The sequence below is a fragment of the Rhamphochromis longiceps genome, linkage group LG8 (assembly GCF_057381845.1).
Source record: "Rhamphochromis longiceps isolate RC_006_pf linkage group LG8, R_longiceps_female_GT1.1, whole genome shotgun sequence".
NCBI lineage: Eukaryota > Metazoa > Chordata > Actinopteri > Cichliformes > Cichlidae > Rhamphochromis > Rhamphochromis longiceps.
In genome coordinates this window covers 22,916,097-22,932,794 of record NC_140564.1, presented here as the reverse complement: position 1 = coordinate 22,932,794, position 16,698 = coordinate 22,916,097, and the positions used below count along the sequence as shown (strand labels likewise).

The 16,698-nt window shown below is 41.2% G+C and overlaps 1 protein-coding gene across 1 annotated transcript; it reads left to right on the top strand.

The window, feature by feature from the left end:
- The first annotated feature begins 3,895 nt into the window (after positions 1–3,895).
- On the top strand, positions 3,896–4,969 carry LOC146663688 (neurogenic differentiation factor 2-like). Its single transcript, XM_085415300.1, has one exon. The coding sequence runs from the start codon at positions 3,896–3,898 to the stop codon at positions 4,967–4,969; it is 1,074 nt and encodes a 357-aa protein (XP_085271426.1).
- Positions 4,970–16,698: the final 11,729 nt, after the last annotated feature.

Sequence of the window (16,698 nt, the reverse complement as noted above, 5' to 3'; positions counted from 1 at the left end):
CGTCGTGTATTTGCTTTCTATTTCCAGCAGGTGTCACCCACACATAACTGTGGAAAGAGTAGTCACTGAGAATTTCAGTGATATGTGAACCGAGCCGTAAAATATAGATGTTTATAAGATTGATAGAACCAAAGGCTTGGCAGTTCAGGACATATGAGGTCAAATTAACTTTAAAGCTTCTCCTAATCTCTTCATTTTCCTCTTTAAATATAATAACTCAAGGCAGATATAGAATAAACAATACTATACAATACTCTTCTCCAGGTTTTAAACCTTTTCAATCACAGCGGAGGGGAAAATGCATTTATTTGTTCATTTAGTTCTTACTTTTAATCTGAGCTGTGACATGACGCCTTTGGTGACTCCTAAAACCGAGAATCTCGAACTCTCCTTTTGCCTGTAGGATAATGTAATGATATGATGATATGCATGACGTGTCTTCATTATTTAAATGTCCATTTGATGTAAGTGTATGTTTGGCATTTAATAGTGAAAGAAAAATAGCATGAAATTCTTCTTATTGGGTTTGAGCTTTTGTTATTAACCCAAAGGACTCCTGAAAATGGCACATAATATCTCTCATTAACCTCCATTCACATTTGTGCCCGTGTATGACTTTTATCAGAGATTTAAATGTGTGAAACAATAAAAAATAAAAATACTTGTCTGTCAGGCACTTTGGTTTTTCCACTGAGAATGCACAAATTACACAGCGGTCAGTCGAGTGAGGCTCAATAGCATGATGATGATGATGATGCTGATAAGCCTCCCCACCACCCACCCCGCCTTTCGTTCTTGCTTCTCTCTACCTCTTGCCTTGCCCCATCTTCTGGCCCCTCTCTGCAATCTGTGCCTTCGCCACCTTTGGCGTCAGTCCGGCCGCTGGCACCTGTGCCAGTCCTGGCAACCCAAACCAAGACGCCTTGCTAAGCTCAGTTTAACTGATTCGTTTAGGCAATTGCACTCTGACTCTGATCTGTATGAACGGCAACTTACTCATCCCAGACCTTTGTGTGGGGTGTGGGCACGCTGGTTTGCTCAAGTTTCTGTTGATGGAATCGGGGATGAGTTCAGTTGCTGTTTGTTTTTTTGGGCCAATATACTGTTTCACTGAAATACTTCCAAAATGTTCCCATATGTGGATGATTTCCATCATCATGATTTTCTTATCCTACACAGCTCATTTTAGATCTCCTCGCTGGGGATATTTGTTGTGGCGCAGCCAACTATATGAATGCTATTACATGTATATTACAATTAATGCTATAAGGGGATTTTCCTACATCTTCTATACGAGATTAACCCAATTTTCCCCAAAGATGGAGGTTAAGAGAAGCAGCCTGAATCCTACGTTTCTTTTTTTTGTGCCATCCTCTCCTTATTCCATTTTCTCTTTCAGCTCAGTGACAGATGGCGAGTCCCTCTCCCCCAGGGGAAGCCAGTCTCTGTGAATGCGGCCGCATGTCAATCACCGGCTCTCATGTGATGGCTCTTGCCAATGACGTGCCAGCCATATGGGCCTGGCATCAGAGCTGGTATGTAACCCACCCAGTCCTGCCTCTGAGGTGCCACACGGCTCCCTCCTCGCGTTTGGGCTGAGGATAGCAGCAGCAGACAGAGCAGGGTGGCAGGAGAGGAGAGAGAGGTGTGAGAGCAGAACGCAGCGCCTCGCTCGCACAAGCATCCGTGCAGGGCGTGTGGATGTGATGCCCACCCGGAGAGAGATGGTGTAAACAAACCCGCTTTGCCCCGTCACTGAGCTCCACCACGGAGGTAGGTTGCACAATTCTAGTCAGTAGACTATCAGATAATGATCCAGATTTGTTTTTGTCTTTGTGCTGATGTCTCTTACAGCCACGGTTAGGGGAGGGTAATTTGGGTTTCGATGCCAGATTGAGATAATGTAATGCTTTAAACCTGTTTTGGAAGAAGGGTGCAGTTTTCCTGGCTCTTTTTGATCATTGTATCGCAAGCGATATGATCAGATTGGGCTTGTAATCTTTTTTTTAAGGCTTTTTCATTTTTGTTATATATATATATATATTAATGTTTTTATTATCGGAGGACATCGATCATGCTGTGTTTCATAGATTTCGTTTAAATAAATCCACACTGACCCTCAAGAGATAGGTTCTACTTGTCACTTTTGGCATTCATAATTTGCATTTTATTGTCTTAGAAAATGAGCAGCATGTGTGTGTGTGCGTGTGTGTGTGTGTGTGTGTGTGTGTGTGTGTGTGTTTGTGTGTGCTCTTGCATGATTCACGTCAGAGCACTGTGGGGGTAGTATTCTCCACAGAGATACATAGGCTAATTGACAAGGTATTGGTAGGCATTAATTACATTGTGCTTACAAGATTAGATAAAAAATACGCCCTTGGACACCAAACGCACAGCTGAGCTCAGGGTAGTGAGAACCTGAGGAGATCTGTGGATGTGGCAGCTTTTATAATATCTTTACATTTAATTTTAGCACAGAACTTGTCTATTTAACCCGTGTCGTCGGTGAATGTGGTGACATGAATTCGGAGAGGATTTACATTTTGACTAAGTTGGTTTCAGAAAAAAATAAATAAATAAATTATGAGGAGAAATTTAATTAAAAGCTAGATTTGTGTAACTTAAAAAGAGCTTTGATCGGGCTGGAATCTCTGACGGAAAAGAAAGGTATTGATAGAATTATTTAAAAAAACAAACAGTCAAGGTCAGTATGAAAACATACTCTAATTTTCGCTCACAAATCTATGATTTATTTATTTATTAAGTCCAGACAAACTAAAGTCCTCAGATGAGGATTTATCTGTAGCCTGCGTGATCTGCGAAGGTGTGCCAAACAGGGTTCATGAACCCGCAGAGAGTTTACTGAGGTTCTGGTGCATTTCATTTTTACACTATCTGGATGTTATAAGTTAAACGCATATATCTAATTTTTTTTCACGATTAAGATTAAAAAAAATAGAAAAAGGTGTATTTTAAAAATGTAATTTTTAACAAAAATCTGTTTGCTCCCTTGGTCCTGTGTGCGGCCGGTGTGTAATGGAATTCCTCCAAGTTGGTAATTTATTGGACAGAGGAGGGACCCGCACCCCAGTGAGCCCCTTGGGGATTCAGCAGAAGCAGGCCAGTCTGCGCCGTGCTGCTGGAGGGAACAGATCGAAGCACATGCTGAGGCCGAACAGTGGCCTACACGGTTACTTGCCTGAAGAATAAACCAAATGCATCTGATTTTCTTAAAAAAAAGATAGTACTAAATTATAAAGTTTTTATTAAGAGAATCTCCCATAAATATGTTTTTGCTATAATTTTTTTTAAAAGGTGGAAACATTAAGTTTTCGTGACGAGCAATTTTATACGGCCAATTTGGTTAAGCACAATGTGAAACTAAATTGATTCAAATTGAAATAAATATTAAATGTATGCATTTATTTTTTTTACACAAAAGATGACAGTTTTTTTTTGTTTAGCAATTGAACAATATTTCATGGCATATAGATAACCTGTCTTGTAGAATTTTGAACCCTAGGTGATGGGATAATTTTACAAACTGTCATAGCTCTATAGCTCTAGGTTGTCTCTTTTTCAAACAAAGATGTAACCCACTGTGGAACAGCTGGGATACCCTGCTTGGTGGATTTCAGTCTGAAGAAGCCTTGACGTTCAACGCAAAACTCGGTGATATAAGCCACAGGGCACTCTCACTGCTTATAAAATAATTAGCGAATAATAACTGTTTTTTTTGTTTCTTTCTTAAGATTAGGGACGTCTAGAAGCTACGACCCTATGAGGGCTCACCGGAGATTTTTTTTGCAATGCGTGCTTGTTGGTGCGTAAAAAGCAGGGCGCCCAACAGCCAGGCTGAAGCGCTGTTTGTCTGTCTTGCAGGTTGCATGCCACAATGTTGAGCCGTCTGTTCAGCGAGGTGCTGCCAGACGTCCAGAGGCTCGCAGCCGACTGGGTGGAGGACAATGAGGTCGAGGACTCCAAAGCCAAGGAAGATGACCACGAGCCCTGCCACCTCGAGGAGGACGAGCTGGACGAGCCACTGGAAGGCAGCAGTCGAGCTGAGTCTGAGATGGCCGGCGACGATGATGAGGACGAGGAGGCCGAGGAAGAGGAGTGTGGGGATGAGAACAGCGGGGACAAACCCAAGAAGCGCGGCCCAAAGAAACGTAAGATGACGGCGGCTCGCGTGGAGCGCTCCAAGATGCGTCGGGTAAAGGCAAACGCTCGGGAGCGCATGCGCATGCACGACTTGAATTCCGCGCTGGACAACCTGCGCAAGGTGGTGCCCTGCTATTCAAAAACCCAAAAACTCTCCAAGATCGAGACTCTGAGGCTGGCCAAGAATTACATATTAGCCCTCGGGGAGATTTTACGCAACGGAAAGCGTCCAGATGTGGTGACCTACGTGCAGATGTTGTGCAAAGGCCTGTCCCAGCCCACCACCAATCTGGTGGCAGGCTGCCTGCAGCTCAACACCAGGAACTTCCTAACTGAACAGTGTTCAGACGGAGCCCGATTCCACATGCCGAGTTCTCCTTTCTCGGTCCATCCCTACTCGTACCGGTGTTCGCGCCTCTCCAGCCCTCATTACCAGCCTGGAACCGGTGCTCTCAACTTGCGAAGCCACTCCTACGGCTCTGGATACGAGGCCGTGTACCCGCCTGGAGGCACGTCCCCTGACTACAGCAGCCCGGACTACGAAGGCCAGCACAGCCCTCCCGTGTGCCTGAACGGCGGACTCTCCGGGAGGCAGCAGGAGTCCTCTGAGACTGACAGGAACTATCATTACTCTGTGCACTACTCTGGACTGACCACTTCTCGACCCAGCCACAGCATACCCTTTGGGCCTTCGGGTACGCGCAGTGGTGGTGCGCACTCAGAAAACATTCCACCATTCCACGACGTACACTTGCACCACGACAGGGCGCCCCCATACGAGGATCTCAATGCCTTTTTCCACAATTGATTCCATACTACGGTCCAATCAGGCTTATTGACATTCTAATGACAATCCTATAATGTTTAATATTGTTTGGGAAACAAGAAGAGTCTCTAAAGGGAGGTGATGGAGGTGGCAGAAAGAGTCTTTTGATTATCTTCTGTATTCTACTGATGTCATCCCTATACTGTTGTACATCATATCAAAGTGTGTCCAGTATTATCCTGTATGCAGAATGAGTGCAACTGACATAAACAATGTATAGGCCAACATGAAACATGTTATGACTCAAACGACTTAAAATAAAAAAGTGTTTTCTAATCGTCTGAAATGAGCGAACAAATCTTCTTTCTTTACTAGGGGAGCTTTCATTCAGTTACTGCAATATATCATGAAAATAATTCATAAAAAAGGTTCCTTGAAAATAAAAAAAAATAAAAAAAAATAGCACTTAACGGTTGTAACTCAGTAATATTTTTTAATATAACTAGGTGCAAATTTTCCCTGTGGTCAGCCAACCCTGTAAACAACACATTAAAGTCGCTTTTCGCAGAATACACAGGTCCTACAGCTCACTCGCTCTCAGGGCAGTGAAAGATTTACAGTAGACAGATTAGAGCAGCAGGCTAAAAGCCTTTTATCTCAGCTCAATGCCAATGTGTAGTTGATCTCTGCTTTATAAATTAAGAATTTATGTACGTTGCTAGACAACAGCTTATTAGAATCAAACGCAGAAAGGAAAATCATTAAATTTTGGAGTGAAGCCTGTGACCCTGGCTTTTAGGTCCCAAAATATCCAACGAACAAAAACATTTTGAACACAGCTGATAGTTAGAAAATCTGGACTGCTGAAGGCGTGGGTTAATTAGGTTAACAACCACTTGTAACAGCCTCTACGCATGCGCACTGTAAAGTAAAGGCTACGATAAACAGGTATAGAAATCAAACAAACCTGTTACACAAACTGAAACAGCACTTTGAGTAAAAAGAAAAAGAAACAAGAATAAATTGGGCTGTATTTCACTGTGCCATAATGTGCACTCATTAAAGGCACATTCTCCTGCCTTCCTAGCAGGATGCATCCTTGAACTTTGAAGAGGCCTGGAACAGAATTATCATCCATAAGGAGTGATGTACCCTGCTAAATGGCAAGTATGTAATGCTAAATCTGAGGCCAATTCTTTGAGGCGATATGTAACCCAGCCACAGGGGAGGGGGGCACAAGCCAGTGTAATCCTAGTGCGGCTCTCAAGCCCAGAAAACGGGGAGAGTTGCGCTAGGAAAAGACGTCGTTGCCAAATCAAATATGCGGATAATATACTTGAGATGTGTTGCTTTTTAAACACATTTTATTTTATTTTATTTTTAGCAGTTCACACGGCAACCTTAAGGAAACCCTCAAGTGTTTAGCGATAAAATCGTGCCACATCTTTTTTGGCTTCCATCTTTTTATTTTGTGGGTTGCGTTTTTTCCTCCTTATTCTTCTTTTTTTAAACTCCACGGTTTTAAATTCACAACAATGGAATGTAAGGGATCCGTTCAAGATGGATATAGTTTAAAGGCCCCTGAATGCAGAGCGTAGGAGGAAGAACAAGTGGTCTGCAGAAACTGAGCGCCTGGCATTCAGATTAGCGATTCTCTTTTCCAGCACACTGCGCATGGATCTGGGCCCTGTCACGCCACCGTGGTTTGATTCTCAGGTGAGTGTATTTGTCCAACAGCTTAAATAATAGAATGACCTTATTAAAGATTCACAACACTTACTTAATGCAAAACAATAATATTAATATTAACACTGACCACAAATAAGTTATTGGTAAAGTTTTTAATGCTCGCTTTAAACCACGTTTGAGCGAATAGTTCACAGTTTAATCATGTGTGGTCGAGATCGTATTTTTGGTGATTTCTCATATCACTGGAGAAAGCAGCCACCATCTTTGGACCAGTGCCCTGGGTCCCATATGTTGCTCTGGACATCCAGGGGAAATCAGTACCGGGCACCGCAGGGTGGAAACGGTCCCATCCAAGCACTAACACAAGCAAAAAAGAAAAAAATGTCAGCAAAAATGTACGTAAAAAAAGATTTGCACTGCAAAAACATCGATTCGGTGCTGTAAGAATTTTATTTTTGCATTTTAATTTAATTACATTTTACCATAAAAAAAAAGCCCATCTGACGTCCTAAAACGGTGAAAGAGATGTGCAGGTGCAAAATCAGGTGAGTCAGTGGCCCGTTCCCCTGAAGATCAAGTCCGTGCCAGAATAGACATGCACACACACCTGCACGCGTAAAGTCTAAACCACCAACATAAATGATACATAGTAGTAACATATATCCTGTATAAATACAGAAAATGCACAGTTTTGAAAGGTTTTGGCAGGGCCGCAGTTTTGGTGATCGTGGAAGGGCAGACAAGCAAACATGGGTTAAAAGGCCATTTTTGGTCGGAGAAAGTTCTCAGATGACGAGCTTGATGTTTTTTTAGGAATTTAAATGATTAATTTATTGTAATTTATTTTACTTTAATGTTTACTAAACGGATCTAACCCATAAACAAAATTTTATTTATTCATTTATTTATTTCTACTTTTGAAGGGAAAATCGCGCAGTTTTGTATTATGCGTGCGCTCAACTATAAACTAACTTAACCTAAACATGGTTAAAAGCATTTGCACGCTAAGAAATATTTGATATCAAAGTGATTTTAAAAAATCGTAATTTGGGGTTTGCATCTTTTCTTTTGCATCCGGCGTTTAATATTTATTATGTGGTGCTGCCCACGAGTGCGTAAAAAAACCGCAAAAACAATTTCCAGAAAACAATTTTGATTAATTCAAGTAACGAAAAGCTTCTTAATTTGGGAAACTCTTAGATTATATATTAATTAGCCAGCATTAGAAAGAAAAGGAAACCTCTATGTCCCTTGAACGCTTGTATCCTACAAGTGGCTGCATGCCTGAAAGCGAGTGTGGCCACACGGACGTATATTTTTAATGTTTTGCATTAGATAAAATTAGGTTGCATAAAACAATCTTGGGGGGAAAAAGTGATCACCACCTGATATTTCCGGCATCCCCTCTCACCAGTTGACCACTATTCTTCCCGGGTGAAGGGCAGGTCTCAGAGGGCAAGGTGAGAGGGTGCATTTTTTACTTTATTTTCCGCTGTAACCTGACAGTTCGGTGGTGGACTTCTTTTAGCGAGGAGGGTGTCGGTTGGCAGTGGATTTGATGGCTGAGCTCAGTGCCAAGTCGCTAAATGTCTGAGCACCAGTAAAGCCAGAGACTACTAGAGCCCACCATCACCAACCCGGGTGCCAGCTGCGCCACGTGGCAGCCAGGCGGCCCCTGCCAAAGTGGCCCTTGTGGGAGGGACCCAGTATTTCTTTCCTAATTCACTCAGCATCTGTTCATTATTCTCCGCCGTTAAAGGAGGCTGAGTGCCCCGCGCAGAAAGGGACCCTTTTCCCCCGGTCGTGCACTTTTGAAGGAGACTGCAGAGAGACCGAGCGTGAAACTAATCGGACACTGAACTGGGTTAAAGAGGTGTCCGTTTCATCTCCCGTTAGTCCCTCCTGCAGCATTCCTTTAAATAGTGCATGACTTTTAACCCTTTAAACTCACCTGTGGGTCCAGGGGCATTCAGAAAATAAAAACAAATAATAATAATATCATTATTATAATCATTATAAATGTCAAATTAGCCCTTGAACAGTGTTCCACTGACACCCATACGACTATGGGCCTCGGTCTAAAGCAATTACCCGATTAATTATTTATCATTACGGGTTTCAAGTCAGATTTGCCAGATCTTAATAAAATATATTTTACATCTTACATTATCGTAGCTACACGTGGTATTTCTGGACAAATCTATGACAAATCGGGTTAAGTGACATTACTAATGACCAAAAAAATAATTTCTCTGGTATCGCGTTTAGGCGTAATTGTTCAAATGAGTGTTTATAAAATACCGTGCAATTACTGTAATTAAATAATCCAGCTCAGAGCTCCAATTTGGCGATTCGCTAAAGTCGCCGGACACCACACAACACTCGCGACACTGCAAACAGGTCACAAGGTAGTCCCAGGCTTACGGGAGCCTACACAGATCTCCATCTGGACCGCTTTACTCCCATTTATCAGATTAGGTAAACATTTACCGGATTAATTGTATTGGGATTAATCTCGAAAATGTATTTAATGGTTTAATGGGACTAATCAGTGTCATAGCATAGAGTGTTTGTGCGTTAGAGGAGAGAGAGAGAGACATGCGGAAGGCACAAATAAATCAGGCTTAAAATAACTTAGTGCTATTAAAAGAAGAGTGACAAAGTCCCCATTGCAGCACACCAGGATCACTCACTGGAGAGCTTCTGTGGGGCCCAGTGTGTGTGTGTGTGTGTGTGTGTGTGTGACACATAGAGAGAGAGCTCTATATAATATGCAACATGTTTTGTCACTTACTCCCCAACAGTTGAAGAGAAGGCACAAGAACAAAAAAAAATGTGTCTTTTAATTTTTCATCCTTGATCTTTTTATTCCTGGCTAAATTCTGCACTCACCTCCACTGCAGTGGGCACTGCATCATATTTAGCCACCGTGCCCCCTCCCACCATTACCACCCTGCCAGCCTGAGCGCCACGCCCAGCTCTGTGAAAAGAGATGAAGCTGGCATGGGGTGAAATTCCACTGCATCTGCAGAACAATAGTGTTGTGTGCAAGTCTGTGTGACTGGGTACAGCATGGATACCCATGTGCATGGCTGACTGTCTTTGTGTGTTGCAGGATTATTACATTTATTATTTTTCTTTTTAAAATGCAAGTGTAAAAGTATCAGACCTCGAAAAAAAAAGATGCACACACAACTCAAACACACTGATACCCAACCACTCACACACTTGATGGTGAGTATGAAAGCACACAGAGCCCATCAGTGAGGATTTGTCATGTTTGATGTGTGTGTTTGCCCCAAGTGCCTGTGTGTGTGTGTGTCTGTGTGTGCAGTGTACAGTCTGTGTTGTGCATGGTAGGCTATAGAGGTTGTTGTCACTCTGCACAGATGGTGGGAGTGTTTTTTATTTTTTTTGGGGGGGGAGTGTGAGGAAATGAGAAGGGGAGGAGGGGGGCAGAGGAAGAGGGAAAGGAGAGGCGAGGAGGAGGGTTGCGTCTCTGATGCTGCCATGCCACGGTCACACGGGCAGCAGTAATTGGCCTCCATATTGAGGGGTTTTGCGGTGCTGCAGGGTGGGCAAACTCCCAGCTGGACCTGTCAGATGGTATTCAATCCAGCTCATTGCCCTCGCTCCTCTGCTCCTTTCTCCTCTCTTTCCCTCCATCTCCTCTCCTACTCTGGCATGTTCACTTCTTTTTGTTCTTCTCCTCTCCTCCCTGCCTTTTTACCCATCTTTACTTCATCCCACACACAAACTTACACAAACTCTCCCTCACAGCTCCTATTTTCTTTAATCACACACTCATCGCATATTTCTTTCTCTCTCTCCTTTTTTTTTTTTCCCACACAGCACTTTCTCCTCCCGGCATATCACTTTTTTCCTCACCTTTCTCTTCTCTTTACTTTTTTTCGCCTCGGTTTTTCGCACTAATGGCACATGGTCACTTCTATCTAACACGTTGAGTATCTAAAAGTACATCACACCCTTGCCTATCTCCTCCGTCACTGGTCACCCACATTCACAAACACACGCACACATGCAAAGTCGTGTTTTCATAACTTCGGAGGACATTACAACTCACAGCGAGCACTCACTTCCAGAAGATTTACCCTAAATTGAACCAGAACTCCTACTTGCCTAACAACGTGTGAATGCAAATTTATGTCCCCACAACATGAACAACACAAGTACACTTTTTCATACATGTACACACCTCATGCAAGCATTCCTTCTAAGATACTCAATATAGTTCCCACCCTCGCAGTTGTGTCTCTCTTGCTAAACATTGACTTCCTATTAAAGAAGTCCTTTCTTGAAATTTTAGCAGATGCTGATGCAGCCAATAGTGTCTGGAAATTTAGAGCTAGGCAGCTTCATTTAACGGTGTAGTAATAACTAGTAATTTTAAGGGAGAGGACATCAGGGCTGCTTTACAGGACACCAGCACATAGATAGCGACATGACAGGAGTATGAAGTAGTTACCCATACACTGTACTGGATTTGTTGAGTTTAATATTTACATTATAATTTCCAGGCTTTCTGCTGAGGTTAAAGTGAGACAATCAACCATATGGATGATGCTTTACGCAGGTTCAGTTCTAAAGAGGTGATAGACTTAAGATTAGAGGTCAAATCTCTTCCCAGCTGAGGAAATCTGGGCCTGGATCCAACAAATAGCATCCAAGTGTCCTAACTTAACTGACCTCTGCAGCTTGTCTTTGTGGCTCCTGCCTCTCCCACATAATAACATGATATTCAGGAAGATTAATTGTATTATTATGATCAATATTATAATAAACAGCAGAATTTGGATAAATGGAAATCACAAATTATATTTAATATTAAATATCCACAACATGTAAAACGATGTAAGATGTAAATTTCCTCTATTCTGAAATGTTTTGAGCATTTAATTCAATTACAAGTGATAATGTGGTTGTATTGTAGCTGTTAGCTGTCAGTGTGGCTAAATCATCTGTGTATGGTGAGGTCACAGTGACAGTGCTTGGGTGTCTCTGTGCACATGTGTGTGTTTTATATTTCCATATTACACAAAATAATATTTTAATATTTAACCGTAACATCAGTGCATCGCTGATTTTATAAAACCTGAAAAATGCTGCACAAACTGTCATTAACACAGACAAAAAAAATCCAGTGTCTTTAGTGGATTCCTATATATTAAAATATGTAAATGCAACTACCAAAGACCTGATTTTAGATACAGCAAGACGAGAATCTGCCAGGTGTGCAGATTTCATTTAAAGTTCAGTGAAATAGACCCGTGCTGGCCGCTGTCCATATGTTTCTGCATTCTCCCACTCACACATTAGACATCCCCCAGATGTACACGCAGCATAACACAGCAAACACACCATAACAGAAGGAAAACTATTTGCATGTCCACAGGAGAAGCTCAGACACTCAGTACTCGCTCACGAGGATGCAATTAGGTAGGGGGTCAATTTTTTAAATAAAACATACATTTGTTGTATGCATGCATTTGAAACACTGATGCATTAAGAAATACACCTTTTATTTCAAAAGAAGCAGTTTCAACTATTATTAAATACTCTTTTTTTAAGTGAAGGGCGATTAGGTTACAAAAAAGACCAAAATTAAAATAACACCAATGGAGATTGTTATCAGTGAGATAATACTATGCTGGCCTGAAAAAGTCAATCAAAATAAAAATGAAGACAAAGAAAAGATAGAAGGAAAAGAAAATTAAAGAAGAAGCTTAAATATTTAGCTAAAATTTAGATTTGTCAAAAACAGCAATGTATAAAATTTCCCTCTTTTAATACAATAAACCTGTATGAAATTTAATGCCAGAGGAAAGACACATAAGAACACACACACACAACAACAATTAAGACGTATGTATATGAAATGTGGCCCGTCCTTCTTGTTGTGTCTTTCTGCTTGTATGTGCTGCTTCGAGGAATCAGCAGTGTGGGGTTGTAATGGACTAATGAACAGCTGTCACTGAATTTAAACACTCTCTCACACATACTGAGACTACCACAGTGTCTCTCATGCATGCAGATGCTCACAACACACACACACACACACACACACACACACACACACACACACACACACACACACACACACACACACACACACACACACACATATGTGCAGACATGTATACACACACAACCTCTCTCTTTAGTCGCTGGCCTTGACTTAGCAGCCACCCACAGGTTTCGACTTTGTGTGGCTCTGACCTCTAAGTGTCCATTTGTACCTGAGTTTATTGCTTGATGTGCACATAAAACACTTGTTTTCCCCTGGTTTGAAAAAAAAAAGCCTTTGATCAGAACAGCCCAGATGTTAAATTTGAAAGAGTTCTCTGTCTTGTTGTAGACCTGCCCCTGATTTTATTTTACTGTAAATACGAGGCTTAGATTTACAGGGAAATCATGCTGTGTACAATGATTTCAAAATCAGAGGTACGATGAGCTGTCTTTACATATTCTTATGTCCTTAGAATCACATTTAAAGGAATGCATATTTCAGAATTTTTAATTTTTTTACATGCTGTCAGCGCTTTTACCATTAGCATCAGTAATCAGTTTCAGTGTAGTATTTGGCAAAAATAAAAATATACAGTAAAGAAATGTCAAAATCTAGCTTTGGTGGATTAGCTTTGGAAAATACTGACATTATTAACAAGTTAAACATGTTCAGACTCAAAACAACAGATTTACACAACACAATCAGATATTAAGACAATAAAAACACATCCAGTTATTTCCAACAAACAATGTGCTTTCAATCCCTTTTGAGAAAACAATAGCTTTTAATTAAATATCTACTATGTTCCACCTAACAAGAGATTTATAATCCCACTTGTTGTGATAAAGAGGAAAATTCAAGACAGTTTCCACCTTTAATTTTAAATGCTGTACTTCTTTTTCGTCAAACATAAAGACACATAAGAGCCCAATGAGGCAAAGAGTGTATTTGTTCACATTGTTAAGGAAAGAAACAAGAGTTTAGTATTTGGATCAACATAAGCGGGTTTTTTTGTGAACTTACTGAAGATCAATAAAGGTTTCTGCTCTTGGTCCTCAGAAAAATGTACATAGTAATATCACATTGATACATGACTGAAATACTTACTGAGCTGACACAACATACAGATGCTTTGATTTACAGTTTCACTATTTTGTGTGTTAAAGTATTTTGGTAATTTAGTTTCACGTTGCACCCAGAGTTATGTAAGATCCACAATGTTTATTGTGTTTACTTGGTGTAGCAGCTTACCATGTGTAAAATGTCAAGAGTGTGAAGCGTTGCATGTTCTGGCTTTGCATGAAACAGTTGCATTTCGCTCTATCCTTGTTTTGATTTTATGATCCTCCACATAGACATGGAGCACTCTGAGGTAAGTGCTCTTCACTTTCATGTTGATTATGATGAGTTTGCCAAAGCTTTATAATTTGAGCTGTTCAGCATTATGTAAAGCAACAACTGGCAATCATGTCCTGATAATTACTGTGTATTGTTGACCTTTATTAACATAATCTCAAATCTCTCAGGCTGTTTTGCACAAGTCAAATACCACGGTTTGAGGCTGAAGCCGGTGCCAAAGTGCAGTGCAACCAACAGTCGCTGGGTGCTGGATTCAAATCAAATCTCAATCTGATTTAAAAAGTGTCAAATTTTCAAACCAATTAGTCATTTCAACAGTCGGTTTCATTGTGGTTTCAACAGCTAAATTTAGAGCTTTGATTAATGTGCTGGTGATCATATAATATTGACTTCTTGCAAATGAGCAAAATGACAGACTTCATCACGCTCTTCGGCTTTTACAATGTGTTTGATTTCATTAGGAAGACGGCACCAGCTAGCACTTTCTAGGAAATGACTGCAATGGATTCCAGCAGTAGCTGGAGTTTGTAAGGGTGCCATTTGTGAGTAGCTAATATCCGCCGAAGGGATGTTCGACTAATGCCACTCACCAGTGACATGCGGCGAGTGCTACGCTGTGGGCGCTTGCTGAATGAAGCTAGGACAGCCACTGATGTTTCTTCATTAGTGACAGTTTTCTTGCGTCCACATTTTGGCAAATCCAACACTGAACCAGTTTCACGAAACTTAGCAAGCAGTTTGCTAACTGTAGCATGGGAGATGGGTGGTCTCGTAGGGTGTCTTGCATTGAAATCTGCTGCAATGACCTGGTTACTGCATTCACCAGATACACAATTTCGATCCGCTCCTCACGTGTTAACCTCTTCGACATGTCAATGGCTGTGAACAAAGAGAAACTTGTAAATAACTCATGAAAGAATAAAGTTACATTGAAACCAAACACACCATTGTTTTTCTTGTGACATTACCAATAGGTTTGATGTGTCACATGGCCCTCTTCCTATTGAAAAAACAAAAGTTGTATCCAAGATGGCCGACTTCTAAATGGCCACCATGGTCACCACCCATCTTGAGGAGTTTGCCCCCTCACATATACTAATGTGCCACAAACAGGACTTTAATATCACCAACCATTCCCATGTTATTACGGTGTATCCATATAAATGGCCCACCCTGTACAATAGAATTGACGTGGTGTTCATGATAGTGGCTGTTTTGTGTTGCTCCCTGTTGTAGTTCACCTAGCTACACCAGCAGATTCCTCTTTATTACCCCTGAAAGGCTGACAATGAACACTTTTCAACTTATTAGAAAATGCTAACATGCTAATCTGCCTTTTGGAGTACCAGATACGGCATCAGTTTGTGTCTGACATCTGAGGAGGCAGAGAAATACTTTCAGAGAGCTGATTGACCTGGAGCAGTATCTGTGTCTTACTACTATTTTAATATTTCCATATCAATGTATAACCTCAGATGGAAATTCATGGTTTCAAACAGATGAGACCAGCACCAGCTGAAAACTGAGCCCATCTGGCTCCAACGTAAACCAATCCATTAGGTTACACCTTGTTACAGCCATCTTTCCTCTATCCACATGTGTACATAGACTATGGCACTGACATGGCCTCTCTGAATATTTGCAACCATCTCTCACAGGTCAATGTCACCTTTCTCTGCTCTTCCCTCTAGTTCTATATCTCTTTTCTTTTTCTGCTGATCCATAGCCCCCATTGCCTCATCCTTCATTCTCTCCCCACATGCTAAAAACAAGATGGAGTGCGCATCCCAGTGGAAGCCTTGAGACAAGGTAATGCCATAGCCATCCATGCTTTTTCAGATTAAAAGAGATTATGAGGAGAGGAATGAACAGATTAGCTCTCACGTCACATCACAGCATGTGGGAAGGGGTGTGGGTGAGGGGCTCGATGGGCATCCATTGAATAAAAGAAAGACATGAGGGTCGCATTGAGACATGCTGGTATTAAACACATGTCCATGCATATGCACACATGGATGCATACTAAATGTAAACAACAGCACAGACCTTGCATTAAATTCAGTTGCGAGTGACGTATCAATTTCAATTAAAATATGGGTTTATCTCTGGTGTGTATATTAATGCGTCTTTTCACTACATCTAGTCTCATGCTAACAAAAGGTAATAAGTGCTTCCTATCAAAACTACAGATGAAAGACTTGTGTTGAGCACCTGGAAAAAACACACATTTATAAAGCCTCTTCGTTAAAAAGAAGATTTCAGTGTGCAACAGCTGTTTGTGAAATGATGAATATTAAAATCTTTGAAGGGCAGTACCCCCACCACCACAACTTTGTTTTTACACCATGTGTCACTCAGTCCCAACTCAGTTAATTCCCATAAATGATAGTGAATATAATTTAAACATTATGTAAATTGTATGTTTTTAGTTGACTGTTTCGAGTGCAAATTAGTATACATTTGATGCTCCAGTGAGCATTTATTGCAGATTTATGGCAGGAGAAGAGCAGAAATCTCACTCGATTGAGCAAGTGCATCAAATAATTTTTCTTTAGGCTCAGACAAACAAAATGAGGAGATGGAGTTGTGACGTGATAAATAGTTACGGAGGAGTTTGGGGCGGAAGCATGGGTCAACAAAACATCTGACTTTTTCACAGGGGTCTTCTGCTTGCTTCCTATTTTCTACTTATCAA

Excerpts from the sequence above, each read along its gene's own strand:
- LOC146663688 (XM_085415300.1), top strand. The coding sequence starts at position 3,896 with ATGTTGAGCCGTCTGTTCAGCGAGGTGCTGCCAGACGTCCAGAGGCTC.